This window comes from Lepus europaeus, chromosome 13 (genome assembly GCF_033115175.1).
Source record: "Lepus europaeus isolate LE1 chromosome 13, mLepTim1.pri, whole genome shotgun sequence".
NCBI lineage: Eukaryota > Metazoa > Chordata > Mammalia > Lagomorpha > Leporidae > Lepus > Lepus europaeus.
In genome coordinates this window covers 64,851,898-64,867,337 of record NC_084839.1, presented here as the reverse complement: position 1 = coordinate 64,867,337, position 15,440 = coordinate 64,851,898, and the positions used below count along the sequence as shown (strand labels likewise).

General features: G+C 45.7%; 1 protein-coding gene across 2 annotated transcripts in view; it reads right to left on the bottom strand.

The window, feature by feature from the left end:
• ANTXR1 (ANTXR cell adhesion molecule 1) overlaps positions 1–15,201 on the bottom strand; it is a 232,098-nt gene extending 216,897 nt beyond the window's left edge. Inside the window, exon 1 of one of the 2 annotated variants that reach the window (XM_062209570.1) lies at positions 14,682–15,201. In XM_062209570.1, the coding sequence (XP_062065554.1) occupies positions 14,682–14,833 (152 nt within the window). In that variant the 5' untranslated portion in view covers positions 14,834–15,201. The remainder of the gene's footprint in view (positions 1–14,681) is intronic. The other variant, XM_062209569.1, reaches the window with a different exon arrangement.
• Positions 15,202–15,440: the final 239 nt, after the last annotated feature.

The window sequence follows — 15,440 nt, the reverse complement described above, 5'->3', positions numbered from 1 at the left end:
TCTATTTTCTCTAAGAGTTTAACTAGTATGGAAATTTTCTGTTCCTTGAGGATGTGAAAGGACTTTCTATGGAATCAGCTAGTTCAAAGTCAAAGGGTGTCCTCCTCAGGCCCAATCAGCCCCCTGGAACACTCTGATGCCACTGGTGGAGAAAGGGGGGAGCACAATTAGGAAGACTGGGCATTTCACTTAAAGGGTTTTTAAGCATGAGCACCTTGGAAGGTTACCACTATTCTCCCTCCCTCCTAGTGCCTACTAAGTAGACTTGGGAGGGAGAAAAGAATTCGGGAGTTCAAAACAAGTTACAGTTTCTTATATTTTTAAATGTATTAACTTCTGTTTTGCATAAAAACTACACTTTTAATTTTATCTTTTGAGAAGCCATTCCTTGTGTTTTATATTTTGCTATATAACCTTACTGATATCATTATGACAACTTTGCTGGGGCCTTACTTAACTTCTGTTTGTTCTATATCATTTTTTTTCTTTTCTTATACTGTATTTGAAGTACATTTTTCATTTAGATAATAATATGTTCAAGTAACTTTTCCAGTATGATTATGTGGATGGTACACTCCTGGAATTTTTGCAGGTCTAAGAAATCTGACTAAGGAATTTAAAAGCCACATGTCACTCAAGACTGTATATGCAATTACTGGGGGCTTCTTGAGCATTTAATGTTGAAAAGTAAAAACACCAGTGCTAATCTGAATCTTCCTTTTTACGGGAGAGAAGCCTAGTTTCTCATTTTTAGAAGCATATATGTTTTTCTAATTATTCTTTTATTTTAAAAATGTATCTAAGATTGAGTAAGCTGTGGATTCTTATAAAAAATTAATGAGATGGAGCACTTAGTAAGTCCTCTAGATCTGAAGACTCCAATTTTTCTGTAGCTCAGGGAAATGATGTCTGATTGTATCTTGGAAATGCTCTCCCCTGAGAATTCTTATTGTATACATAGTAAGTGGCCTGTCCCTGGCCTTCACCTTGCCTATCTCTTTCTCATAATTTTAATCTTTGAATTCTTTCTGTTTAAATTCTTGGCAAAGTTATTCAAGCTGTCAGTTTTGCAGTATTTAATGCGACAGTCATTATTTCCAGTAAACTTGAATATGTGAAAATACTGTAAATGTCCCCCCAGAAGCTTCTTATTTTTAGCTCATTCCTTTCTCATGACAGACTGTTGTTTGTTGATACAAAATTTGTTGAAAATACTCCTGAGACATATTTTTGCTTAAATGGCTTTAATGGTCATTACTACTTCTTTTATGTAACAACTACATAATTTAAAAAATTTTTAAAAACCTTGATCTATTTGAAAATACTTTTTCTTCATATATAAGAGATATTTTGATCAGATATAACCTTTTAGGCCACATAGCCATCAAAATAATTGTATCCATCATAATGATGACTTCTTTACCATGTAGCAGAGAGAACCTTCATAAGCGATGGTTTTCCCCGACTTATAAAATTATTTTGTCTTTGAAATTAAAATTGATCACCAAGAAAGTTCGAGTATTAGTCATTTTTTAATGCTCAATTAATTTTGGTTGTTATTTGATGAGTCAATTGCACTTGCAGGGTTCTCTTAGATCAGAAAAGTTCTCTTCAAGTGAATCTGTGAGTTTTTTTTAACCACACTGTAGCAATGCAAATTCATCTAGCATTTTGGGCATCTATTTTTGTTGCTCATTATTTACCACTCACTCTTAACTTTCCCCTAACTGCATTTTTACCTTTAACTTATGGGAATTTCTCAAACACGCCCTCATCATTTATGTCATTTTCCACCTTGTCAGTTCTGCTCTTTACTGCTTCTTGGTGACTTTAAAATTTCCTGTATTATTTTATACTTCCCTAACTGTTCTAGGCCCTTTGTCTTCTCATTTCATATTTACCTCCTGTTTCACAAATGTGTATTTTTTTTAACTTCACTGAAGCCATATGGTGCTACAGTTTATCTTTTTTGTTTTTTTTTTTTTTTTTTGCTATTGAAAATGCTTTCCATTAATACCTTCTTCTACTTCAGGAGGTTTTGTTGTTGTTGTTGTTACTGGCTTAAAGGTGCTAAAATGCTGAAGGCTCTATTTTTATCTTCAAATGTGGGAAGGTATAACTGGCCTGATATTTGCTTACAAAATAGTGTGTGTGTGTACATACATATGTCATACATACATACATACATATATATAGATATCCCTATATAGGGGGCATCAACCCACACTTGCAACCTTCTCTAAGGACTAATTTGGGGGAAGAGAGTTGGTCTTGATGACTAAGGTAAGCTTATGGAGTTCCATCAGGCAGGGAAGAGAAGGGATAGTGGGGAACAGAGTGATCCTGGTCATTTCCATGAAGAAACTTCATCCTTGCAAGGTTTGTTTGCTTTGGGCGCGGTTACTTCATTCCGCATTGCCATGTGCAGGGGTTCTTTTCTGGTGCAGCCTCAAGCCCTGGCTCACACTGTGCTGTACCTGGCCTCACTCCTGATGCCTGCTGCATCCACATAATCAAAGACAGAACGCTGTCATTCCCCTGGAGCCCCAGGACCTGCGGGAAGGACCTAGCAGCGGTGGAGGGAGTCGCTGTCCCAGATGCCTGGCTTTCTCAGGCTATCTCTTCTAGGCTTAATTTCCTCTTTGACTGCCGGATGCAGCTGCCTCGGCAGGAAGGTGATGCAGGACGGGGACAGGTCTCCGAGGGGGCGGCTCTCGGCTCCCCCCCATCCCACCCTTGACCTCAGACTCATTTCCAGATCTGGGAATGTTCTTGGAGCTCCTCAAAGCTTTTCTCCAGACGTTTGTGCAACTTGGCAACAGGGTTGAAGGTAGACTGGCTGGTCTCCTTCAAACTCAAGCACATCTGCTTTGTTTCTCGTCTCATTTCTTGCAGTGCGTTGCACGTCAGTGTCATTGACCTGATGCAGGCTTCCCCTGGCCACCTCTTCAAGATCTCTTCTTTTGGGAGATGGCACAGTTTTAGGTGCTAGTAGGGGAGGGGGTGAGGGAGAATCCATCTGTGTTCAACTTCTTTTTCTAAAGTCACACACAAACTTTCCTTTCTCATCTTTGATCTGGCAACCTGAGTTTTGAATGCCTGGTGGGTTTTTGGAATCTATAAAGATGAACAATGGCAACATTCAGCATGTACCGAATACTTACTAAGCAGCCGGCAATGTGCTGAGCACTTAACACCCACTGCCATTTAATAGTAACGCTTAGTATTTCCAGTGTGTTTTTGAGCACAATGATCCTAAGTTTTTGAGCAAGACTCTGTTTTGAGCACAATGATCCTAAGTGATATATATGCTACTAAGTTAATGGGGAGGTTAAGAAACACACAGCTAGAAAGTGGTAGGGTTGGGATTTGAACCCGGTTAGTCTAGCCTTGGAGTCCACATTCTTTTCCCAAATACTAATTAATTCTTTCTGCCCTTTAACCCTGGCTTCTTAGCCACAATGTAATACTGCCTCCCCATGGAGGGGTGGGGAAACAGTCACAATTCACAGTGTTAGGTGTTAAGACAGTGAGATGTGTTAAAAATTCTCCAAAAAATGGGAATCCGAGAAAGGCTTAAATAGGGGCTCTAAAATAAAATCAGAAATGCTAAATCCATTTCCCATTTTAATGGAAGAAAACATCTGTTTGGTCTTCAACCATCTCCCCTTGTGTTCCTCTGACATCATCTTTTATGACAATTAATCATCAGGATGACCATATAATTTAAAAACTAAACAGAAGATTGTGAGTACAGAAGAAGAAGCTATTAATAATTATACTAAGACACAAATATAGACCAGGCTTGTCCTGGGAAAATCAGGATGTTTGGTTACTCTATTAACAGTGATCTTTAACATCCTATATTTATTTATGCTTAGTGTTGTCTAGTGAGATCTTGTATTTCCTTTTACCTTGTACTGTTTATTATTGTGATTCGTGTATAGCGGTCGATAGCATTCTTTATTTTTCTCTTAGATGCTAGGTAATTTCTGTAAATCTGGCATATTTTTTAAAGATTTTATTTATTTATTTGAGAGGCAGAGTTATAGACAGAGAGAAGAAGAGACAGAAAGGTCTTCCATCTGCTGGTTCACACCCTAAATGACAACGACCAAGGGTGTGCCAATCTGAAGCCAGGAGCCAGGAGCTTCCTCTGGGTCACCCACATGGGTGCAGGAACCCAAGCACTTTGGCCATCTGCTGCTGCTTTCCCAGGCACATTACCAGGGTGTTAGATCAGAAATAGAGCAGCCAGCATATAAACCGGCGCCTATAGGGGATGCCGCTGCTGCAGGTAGAGGTTTAGCCTACTACACCACAGTGCTGGCCCCTACTTTTTTTTAAATATAAGGAGTGATGGCAAGATGACTATAATTCTGATCATAATCCTTTTGCCATCAAAATGTTGGGAAAGCCCTGTTCCAGAAGGTTCCCACGAGTGTTTACCACTGAGCCTTAGAGCATGAGGGGAAGAAGAAAGGTCACTGGATGGGACTCCCGAGGGCAAACACCAAGGGTCATTCCCCACGTCTCTTGATACTGGACCACTCCAGTGCTTACCATGGGCTGGGGAGATTCGGAACAAGGAACTGCCGGAAATTGCAAGGGTTTGGGACGCGATCAGAGATGAAGCTTGGGAAATACATAAAGCCTTAGCAATGAGGCCCTTAAATGCCTGCTAAGTCATTTACACTTTACCTTTACTTTTTTTTTTAATGTATTGAAATTGACACATCATTCTGAGATCTTTGAAAGTGTTTAAAGCCTAAGGGGCTGGGATTAGGAAAGAGGGTGTCAAGATTAGATCATGTTCTACAATCAATTTGGTCCAAGAATACAAGGCAGGGAGAGAGTAAAGAAAGGCGGCAAAGAGCCTAGTTAGAGAATGTTTCCGTGAACTGGGATAAAACAGTGAAGGCCTGAGCTAGGACAAAGTAGAGAGCAGGGTGGATTCAGGAGCTGTGCGTAGCAGATGCCCTCAGGGCTTGCATGGGACAGCGAGGACTGCGCCCAGATCCTTGGCATTGGGGGCAGGGTTAACGGCATGATTGCTCACCAAGACTGGAAATGGAGGAGGGGCGAGTTCGGGGGAAACATGGATGGTCATCCCTCTGCTGCTGCTCTGTCCCTCCCTGCCTCAGCGGCACAGGTCCCTGCAGGGTCTGCCCTGCCTGCTGCTTCTCAGCTCTGTTCAGTGGAGTGTCTGTTTTTGCTCAGACGATCCCCACTGGCAGTTCCTCCGGCTTGGATCCTGGCCACCTTTCTCCTCAAACTCCACCTCTTCTTGACATTTTAAAAATCTGGAGAGGATCTTGATAGTATCTCAATATTATTTACTATCCATACCCACATTTTCAATGACTTTCCTCAGGCTAATGGCACTCCGATCTTTTTTCAGTGCCAAGGCATCAATCCTCTCGCCCACTCACCATCTCCACCCAAATGGCCCACATTTTCAGACTCAACACGTCCACACCAAACTCCTCTTCCCTACTGAAACTCACGTCTCCCTGTGGTAACTCTTCCCTCTCCCACTTGCTCACAGCCAAAGGCTCATCAAGTCCTGGTTGCTTCTCGATACAAAAGAGCTCCCAATTTTTTACTCTTTTTTACCTCCTTCGCACTGTAAGAACAGGTGATATACACGGGTCCTTCAAAGAGTTTGTGGAAAATGGAATTAAAGGATTCGTTTATTTTGGTGCAGAAGTTTTTGAAATCCATGAAGGGTCTTCAAAAAATTCATAAAAATATGTATTATGAAATAACTGTGTATGGATCCCAACATTTCTTGCACCAAAATAAACTTACTTTTGGTTCTATTTTCCCATATTTCCCATACACTTTTTGAAGTACTCTCGTATCTGCATTTCTATAACATACATAAATTTGCCGCTTTTGTCTTTAGAAAACTTCAATCCAGCAACTATTGCTGATGGGATAAAATCCATACTCTTTCCTTGTCACCCCCACACCGCAGTCACTTTGCTTTCTGTGTGGTCTACTTTGTCACTTGGCAAAATCCTCTTCAACTTTCAAGTTCCAGACCCAAAGTCACTAGCTCTCTGAGGCCTCCTAAATCTCTCTCTTCTAGACAAAGGTTAATTACAGCATCAGCTCTTTCTCTTCTAATAAACTCTGAGAGGCAGGACCTGTCTTTGGCATTTCATAATTCCAGAAATCTAGCATGCTGTGCTAAATATCAAACTAAACAAATTGCTTACCCTGGCCTGGTAGTCCTGCTCGGAATCTATGGAGGTGCCTTGGGTTAGAGGACCATATCTCCTTCTTTGGGGAGCAATTTCCACTACCCTCATGATCACCTATCCACTACCACCATCTACCACCTGGCATCCATGTACAGAATGCCTCATTAAAGGCTTTATCTTATTTCATCTTCATAACAATTCTGTGAGGCAGAAACTTTCAAGGTTATTAATGAGAAGATCAAGGTTCTGAGGGGCTAAGTCATTTGTCTGAGGTCACCATGCTCGTTGAATATGCACACGGTCCCAGCTGCCAAACCCCATGGCTTATGTGAATATGCACACACAGCAGGGCTTGGTGATCCTGACCCGCAGAGCTTGGCCCATCTATGATCCTCCATGCCATACTGGGCTTCTCCTAGCACCATCTGCAATAAAGCTCTGCTTGGAGTCCCGCGGGGAGGTGTGTGCTGTCTCACCCACAGCCTCACCAGAGAGGAGAAAGGCCATCATCGCGGGGCAACTTTTCTTGTCTTCCTGTTCAGGCTCATGATGTATTGTGGGAAGGGACCCACATCAAAACCGCCTGGGAAGCTTTCCCAAAATACACATGCCCATGGTTGAGAACCACCTGCCTAGCGCATTCATCTCCAGGGTTTACGATTGGCACCCGTCCTCTGATCACCTCTTCCCCAAGAAAAGGCTCCTCCTGCTCACTCCCAGTCCTTGGTGCTAGGAATCCGCGTCCTTGGCTTGCTCTACCCTGCGGGGTTCTCCACCCGTGCCATCACTCCCGGAGGGAGGCATTCAGAAGTAAATACAGAGGCTTTTATTTATTGGTTACAATGCCTAGGAAGGTTAAATACATTTAGAAAGCAAGGGTCACAAAAGCTACACACCCTCAACATGAAAAACTGTCCCAGTGACAATGTCAACAACATCCCCACTGAGGAACACCCGCAGGCGCCCAGACACTCTTCATTCCGACTCTGAATCAGCCCGTGCAGTAGATGGCTCAGCTGCTGCAGGCTTCCAGGGCCTGCTCCATCTCCCCAGCCTGGTCAAGTTCCTGCATACTCCACAGGCTATGGAAAAAGTGATTCTTTGTTCAGATACATTGGTGTAACCCTTAGGGGCCAAGAAAACCTATCTAACCTCCGTTTCACCTTTGCACTGAATCTAACGTAATCCTCCGTTCACAGCACAAGTTTCATCTAAAGCACAGGGAGTGGGGAAGGGCCTAGAAGAGCAGGAGTCATCATTGCCTCATGGGCAGATGCCAATGGCGTGTTTGTCATAACGCCAGGCTGATGAAGAAATCCAAAGCAGAGCTCAAACGCGACTTTTTCCTGAAGTCCTACCTCTTTACCCTATCTCAGTGACTGCTACTTTCTAGCTTTCTCAGGCCAAAGGAGTGTAAAATTCTATGTTTGCAAGAGAAGCAAGCATTGGCCACCCCTGTCTGGTTTTCCTCTCCTCCTATCTGATGGGCCCTCTCCAATGGGGGATTGCATTCCTTCAGCCCCTTTCCAAAGCGTGAGGCCGTGGGACTCGTTCAGGCCGATGGGAGGTGAGTGGAAGGATGTGTGACACTGCTGGCTGGGGCAGTTCACTGCCAGCCCAGCATCCGCCAGCAGCCTCTTCCTTCCCTTGCAGCTGTGCTGGGGGAAGCAGGTGTCAAGAAGGCGTCTCTACCATCCTGGCTCACAGAATTAACACGAACAGAAACCCCTGGTTGTCCCCATCCAACACATAGCCTATTTCAAGAGTATGCCTTGGTTGTTTTGTGTCATTGAGATTTGGGGGGTTCTTTGTTACCACAGCATAACCTAGCCGACTCTGAGGGATTCACTGTTCTCCTGCATGTTGAAATTCTTTCTTCTTTGTGTGTAGACTATGAGTCAGAGAGGCTTGGGTTTGAGGCTTCGTTTCACCTGTTAGAGGGACCTTGGCTACCCCTGGAAACCTGTTTCCTCTTGTGTGACATGACCATGCTGCACAGATCTTGTGGGGACTACAGAGACCAAGCAGGAGAGCACAGGGAAGGCATTGCCCATAGGGTCTGGCAGGTGGCAAAGGCTCAGCCACTGTTGCTCATCGTGTCTTCTTGTCCATCTAAACTGGACTTTACTGGCCCTTGCCCACATCCTCATTGGAGCCTTGGGCTCAGCTGCCCAGAGTCCTTCGAATGTCAAAGCCAAGTGTAAGACTTCTGCCCTCCTTGCACCTCCTGGGACAGGACCTAGCTTGCAATAAGCATTGTGTTACCAGTGCCTTCATTGGTGTGCACACTTTTGATCAAAACTGAGAACATATCGTTGCCAAATGAATGAGCCAGCTGAGTCAAATAGAAGACATCTAATTGCTTTTCAGCATGAACCTGACACATCTGAAAAACATGTCAGGAAAATACTCAAGTGCTTTCTTTGTCCTTTGTTGCAGAGTAATCGGAGGAAGAGGCCAGATCTAGTCTCTTGGCCCCACACCCAAAATAGGCACACGTTCTAAATTAGCATCAAGCAAATCCCATTTGCATTTATGTGACAGCCAAGCCTTCCCAAGGGATGCCAGAGTTTGTTCTAGGACCATGAGGAGTCTTTGACCATTTGGAGATAATTACAGGTTATCTTGGGACGGGCGCCCTTCTCGATACTCCTGGCTTCTATTCTCAGCGTGACACTGAGTGTTACCAGGTCCCACAGCTAAGGAAAGTAGAGGTAATTACTTGGCTGGCCCAGACAGAATCACAAAACAAGACACTTTTGCCTTATTTGTTTTCACTTTTTACCCACATACCAAACCATTCACTTTGTCGGCCACTCTATCAACTACTGCCTGATCTGAGGGGCCCCTCTCCAAACCTGAACCCTCACAGGAGGAACATTCAACCAAGACTCCATCTGAATACCAACAAATAAAAAACAGAAAGAAGTTCCTGGCCCCTGGGAAAATGTCCTTTTGCCTGTTGCCTTTTAAAATTAAAATTTGAAAAGTTACATTTTTAAAAAAGTGCTGTCTACTGGATTCTTTGTTTTCCTTATGCAGAGCCAATTTTGCACTTCGATTATTCTAAGCCTCTACAGATTGGAGTGTTCCAGCAGATTGACTCTAAATAAATTACTAATTTGTTGGACCTTTACGTGCAATCAGATGTCCTAACACACCTTAGGGTCTGGTGCATCAGCGAACCCTTCCAGATATCTGAAACAGCTCTGTGGACAACAGGGGGCTGGAGTCCCCCAAACCCTCAGTCAGCTACAGCTGATCTAACAGTGGAGCAGTAGCTGCATTAAGAAGCCTTAATTGCCACGTGAACCCTGATGTACTGAGACTGTGGCGCCGGGGTTTTAATTCCTGGGACCCACCCAGTCCCTCTCCTAGTCCTGCCATGTGTTTCTCATTACGGCCCAAATGCACAGGACAGAGATGAGCAGCAAGAGCTGGGCTGGGAGTCAGGAGCAGATTGGCTTGGCCCTGTCGTGATCTCTTCCTAGGTCCCAGGGCAGCTGCTTAACTCAGAGCGTTGAATAAAGGTTTTCACATCTGCACGTGGGGGACCCTGGCGCTTGCCCTACCGACCATGGAGCCCTTGTGAGGGGGTGCGACAGATTGTGAGACTCACACAAGTTCAGATTCTAAAGATAGCCTTTGTAACTTAGTACAGGTTGAACACCCTTAATCTGAGAATCAGAAACACCTCCAAATGCAAACGTTTTAAGTACCTGAGTACCAACAAGGCACTAAGAGTGGAAAATTCCACACCTGACCTCATGTGATAGATTGAAGTCAAAACAGAGGTGCTTGAGAAATACTGTATAAAATTACCTTCTGGTGACCTGTGGACAGTGTATAGGAAATACAAATGAATTTTGTGTTTAGTTTTGGGCCCTGTCCGTAAGACATCTCATTATGTGTTAATAAATAATCTCACACACACCCCCAGATCTGAAATCCCACATACTTCCTGTTGCAGGCATTTCAGATAAAAAGCACTCAACCTTGGGAACCTCAGGGGTACTTTCCCAGGAAAACAATGCTACTCCTGGTGGTGAGGTCCCCAGCCTAATGCTATGCAAGTCTGTGTAGCAAGTATGTCTCTGGGGTCTAATCCAAAGGAACAGTCCTGCAGAGCAGCCCCATTGGGGGCTCATCCCATGGTGAATGCTGCAGCTGGAACGCCAGGTAGGTGGCAAGAGGTGTCCCTTTGCATGGGGATAAGCTAAAAAATAAACAAACAAACAAACAAACAAAACCAACAACAAAACAAGTCGGAGACTCCACTGGGGAGAGAGCACTTAGTGAGGCTGTGGGAGGCCTTTGCAAGTATAAAGATTTACTGGGTGCAAGGAAAAAATGTCAGGCTGTGGCTTTGGAAAGTCCTATAAATAAAGTTGTTCAGCGCCTCCTCCCACCCTCCAGCCCACCCCCTGCTCCATGCCGCCTGTTCGCTTCCCCATGTTCTGCTTTGGAAGTCTTAGGGGCAAGTACACTGTAGCCAGCACAGCGGGGCAAGTACATTGTAGCCAGCACTTCCCTGAGACTCAGGATGGAGAACCCACTTTCTCAATTCAAGTGCCTAACAGCTCTGTGTGAAACAGACCAGGGTGTGACACCCAAGTACACGCGGGCCCCACGGCAGGGCCCTGCGGGAGGTGGGTCAAACGGGTGCGTTCATCTTAGACGAGCCCCCGGAAGGCTTGGAAAAGCCAAGCGTCTCTTTCGTGTCTTTCTCTGGACGAGGCCTTGCAACTCTGACTTCAAATCCCTGATCGAATTCCCAGCAATCTACTTTTCCTGACTATAACCAGAAAAGCATGTTTAAATGAACATGAAATTCCATCAGTAGAAAGCCTTGTGCAGCCCCATAGCCAAAGCCGCTAATAATGCCCTATTGTGTTACTGTGGTCTTCTATGTTGTCATTACAAAGTCTTTGCTCCTGGTTGAGAAAACACGACGTTCCCTTAAATGTATAATCTGGGTTCCCTCCAGGCCAGAGATGCATCCTGCTTAAAAGCTGAAAGGAGCTGAGATTTAATGCCTTAGAACAGAGACCCAGTCCCAGGGGGAGAGCGAGTAGAAACGGGTAGGGGAAAGACTGTGGAGTTAGTCCCCTGTGAGCCACTGGTTTCGGCCTGCAGACAGCGTTCTGCCAGCCAAAGGATCTTAGAAGCCCCAGGAAAAAACGAGTCAGCATTCTTTTCCTTCCCGCTCTGCTGCGGCTGGGTGCTGCTGGACAGCACTGCTGGAGGAGGTTCTTTGTAGCACAGGGACCTTGTCTTTAGGGACCACCCAGGGGCCTGTTTGCCACCATTCACCAGCTACAGCCTCAACAGCCACAGAAAGTGGGCCGGTGGGAGGTGGCAAGCTGGAGGAACACACACTGTCCTACCAAGTGTTAGCACAAAAGCACCCCGCGCTTCAAGCCACAGGACAACGGAGGACACCCGAGGCATCCACCTGAGTGTAAAGATGTGTGCCTAGAAAGGGCAGCCCCCCAGCTTCTTCTCACAGTGCTTCTGGGTCCCCGTTATGCCTAAAAGGATCCTAGAACACATTTAGAAATGTACTCCAGGATTAAAGAGAAAGAAGCTGCATCTTGTACAATAGCAAGGGCATGGTGAGAGACCCTCTCCACACTTGATGTGATAACGTAAAAAGTCAAAATACCTTTTTGTTGTTGAGCATGAAAGTAGCATATGTTCATTACAGAAAAGTTTAAAAATTTGAAAAAAAAACATAAAAACAGAATTTAAAAAAGAGACAGACTAGTACCATATTAGGCAACTACAAACACACTGTGTGTTTTTAATTTTTTTTACAAAAGTAGAGTCATAATACATCCACACAATGTCTGCATATTTACTCTACAGCATATAATGTACATTTACCCTGCGGCATATAATTTTCATTATATATTTCTTACAATATACACATGCACACTATGAAATGTATATTCAATGATCTGCCGCTAACATAATGTACATTCAACATCATGCCTTATGTAATAAATTGCCTGTTGTACATTCAGGCAATTTTCAGCTCTCTATTATTATAAACAACACTGCCATGAACACACATGTAGTCACTTGTTTGAGACTACTTGGATTTTTTTCTTTGGGATACAGAACTGCTGAGTAGAAAGGTAGGGTGCTCACCAAAGTATCTTCTTGGCTGTGCTTTCCAAAATGGGAGCCACACGTGGCCATTTCAGTTTAAATTCATTAAACTCAAGTAAAATAAACAATTCATCTCCTCAACTGCCCTAGCCACATTTCAAGTGCTCAACAGGTGCATAGCACTAGCAGCTACCATATTGGACAGCACAGGTCCACAACAGTGCCAGCATCCTGGAAAGCCCTACTGAACAGCACAAGCCTAGAAAGATGGCCCCGGGTTATGTTCTCCCTAGTAAGGCAGGGCAGTGCCTATCTCCCACAAGCTGGCCACTATTGGGTATTGTAATTCTTTAAAAACTGAACCAGCCTAGTAAAAATTACATTATTTGATATTTTTTTTCACTGATTGCTAGGTAAGTTGACTTTTTTTGTATTTTTAATTTATATAAGCATAAAAAATTTACTGAAATCTCTAAATGTTCCCTTTGAATTTTAGTCTTTTTACTGAAAGTTGAAAAATCATAGTAATATTCATCTAAATTATCTTTTGAGCATTTCATTTTTAAATGGTTAAATGTTTGATCCTTTTGGAATTTATTTTGATGTGTGTGTAAAGTATAATCTAATCTTTTTCTTTTCCCATGTCACCAACCATCTGTCCAAGAACTATTTTTAAAAGTAATGAATTCATTCTCTATTGCTTTAAAATTTCATTAAATGCCTACATGGACTTGGATCTACTGCTAGCTTTTCTATTCTTACCACTTATTCTTTGGCATGAACAACTCTGTTTTTATTCATTTGTCTTTATTATCTGGAGAGAAATGAATTTCTTCATTATTCTCTCCAGGTCTTTTTTAAACTTTTTTTTTCCTCTAAAGTAGGCCTAAAATCATTTTGTTAAATCTCTCCTATCACCAAAACAAATTCTTTCAGAACTTTGAGAGGCTTGATTCAGTTTATAAATCAATTTGGAAAGAATGGATTCTCTTTCCTGCATCTGCCCATTCCATCCAGGGACACGGTGATGCTGTCCATTTTTTTCAAGTTTTCCTGTCTGCCTTTCTCAACTGTATTTTTTTTTTTTCCTTTTTCAAAGCAAAAATGAAGGGCATCTGTGTTTCACAAGGCCCTCTCTGAGTCCGAGTTGTGCTCCCAGCCGCTGGAAGCAACAAAAGAAATTCCATTTCTTAGCAGTGGAGTATGATTTCAGTATCCACCTTCTCATAAATCTGCAAGAAAGAGATCTCACTTTTCATCCAAAGAATCTCGAGTTCAAAACAGCCCTTACGGAAAAAAATCAGACTCCAGGAGCAACTGCAAAGCACATTTGGTGTCTAGCAGGCCAGCTTATTTTGCAGGGCGCTTTTTCCAACTCCCAAATACTTTCCAGTCTGTGAAATTCATCTCCCCGCCACGGTACCAGCCAGCGCCACTCCTGGCCTGGGGGACCATACAGTTTTAGGAGCACGAAACTCCTCCCAGGGGGATTTGACTGTTGAAGCTGCATCTCGGCAGAGAGCACGCAGCTTCCTCGAGTGACTGCGATTTGGCAAACCTAGGGGGTCCTGGTGGTGGTGGTGGTGGTGGTGGGGTGTTCGAACCGGTTGGGAGCCCAGCTCTCCTTAGCAAAGTCCTGAAGCCCAGGCACCGCTCGCCGCGTTAGGCAGGGAACCGGCCCTCCTGCACCGCCTGGGTAGCCCAGCAGCCACAGGCTGGGAGCTTGAATCCGCTTACATCTGGGAGGAGGAATTCACTGGCAGGGGGAACGAGTTCCTGGCGCTTAGGGGACAGAGAGCAGAGATGCTGCTAAGCCATGTCCAGTGCACAGGACGGCCCCACGACAGCGTCCCCGAGCTTCCCCCCTCCACAACGCCTCCCGCTCGCGCTCGCTGCCGGGTCCGCACGCAATGTTAGAAACAAAGGCAGTGTCTCTTGGGGGACAGAGACTGACTTCAGGATGCCCACGCCTCGTACTTGCACGGCGCCTGCAAGTCCTGCCTCTGGCGGAGCAAGCCTTTCCCACCCAGACGGGAAGGAGGCACAGAGACGGGACCAGGCGACAGCATCCTCAAAGTCCCTCGCACGCGCCCCGGTCACAGAAAACCAAGCAGAAATGAGGTCGGTCCCGGCCAAGGCTGGCGACGTCGCCTCCCCTGCGCGCCGGGAGGAGAAGGCGGGGAGCAGCGCTCGGCTCCCCCAACAAAGGCGCCGCGCTCACCGCCGCCAGCTCCCGCGCTCCCTCGGGGTCCCCAGCGGGGCGCGCCTGTCCCAGAGCGACCCCGGTTTCCAGTCCGGCCCGGGGAGGACGCATCACCCCCTGGCTCAGCCCAGGGCCGACCGACTCCCGCCACTTACTTGTCCAGAATGAAGTACAGGTCAAATCCTCCGTAGCACGCTGGACCTCCATCCTCCCTGCGTCCCCCGTGGCCGGCACAGAGCAGCACGAGAGTGGCCAGCGAGAGCCACTGGAAGCCGGCGCCCAGGGCTTTCTGTTCCACGGTGGCCATGACCTGCAGGCTGGGGACAGAGCGGCGACCCGGCCTTCCCACGCGGCGCCACCTCGCACGGCCCTCAGGGACGCGGCATCCGAGGGCCCCTCCGGGCGCGCCCTTTATTCCCCCTCGCTCTCTCGGAACTCCCCGGAAGCAATTGTCTGGAGGAGTTCAAGGTTTTCCCTCTGGTTTCCGCCTCGATTCGCCGTCTGGGTTTCAGGTTTCAAGGATCCCAATACTGTACTCCCGCCGTTTTAAAGGGGCTGCTCCGGGTGGGCCGCCGGGCCGCTCCCGGGGCTGCGCCGAGGTCGTGCAGTGGAAGCAGCTCCGTCCCGACGCTGCTTTGTCCCAGATTATTATGGGGTGGGTTGTGAAGTTGTTCTTGGTTGGGGGAGTGCTTTGCCTTTTCTCCCTCCCCTCGATTCCTCGGTCTTACTTTTTCGGTGGAAGAGAGTTCGGACGGTGCCACCTCCTGGCCAAACAGAGAGAGACCACCCTGTGGCGTCCGCCGGCGGGTGGCCGGGAGCGAGGATTCTCAGGCGTGAGGATACCTCTCTTTTTCCCTAAAATTTTTTAAATGCAAGCTTTGCAGGTTTTCTTATCGCCCTCCCCCCCCCCCCAT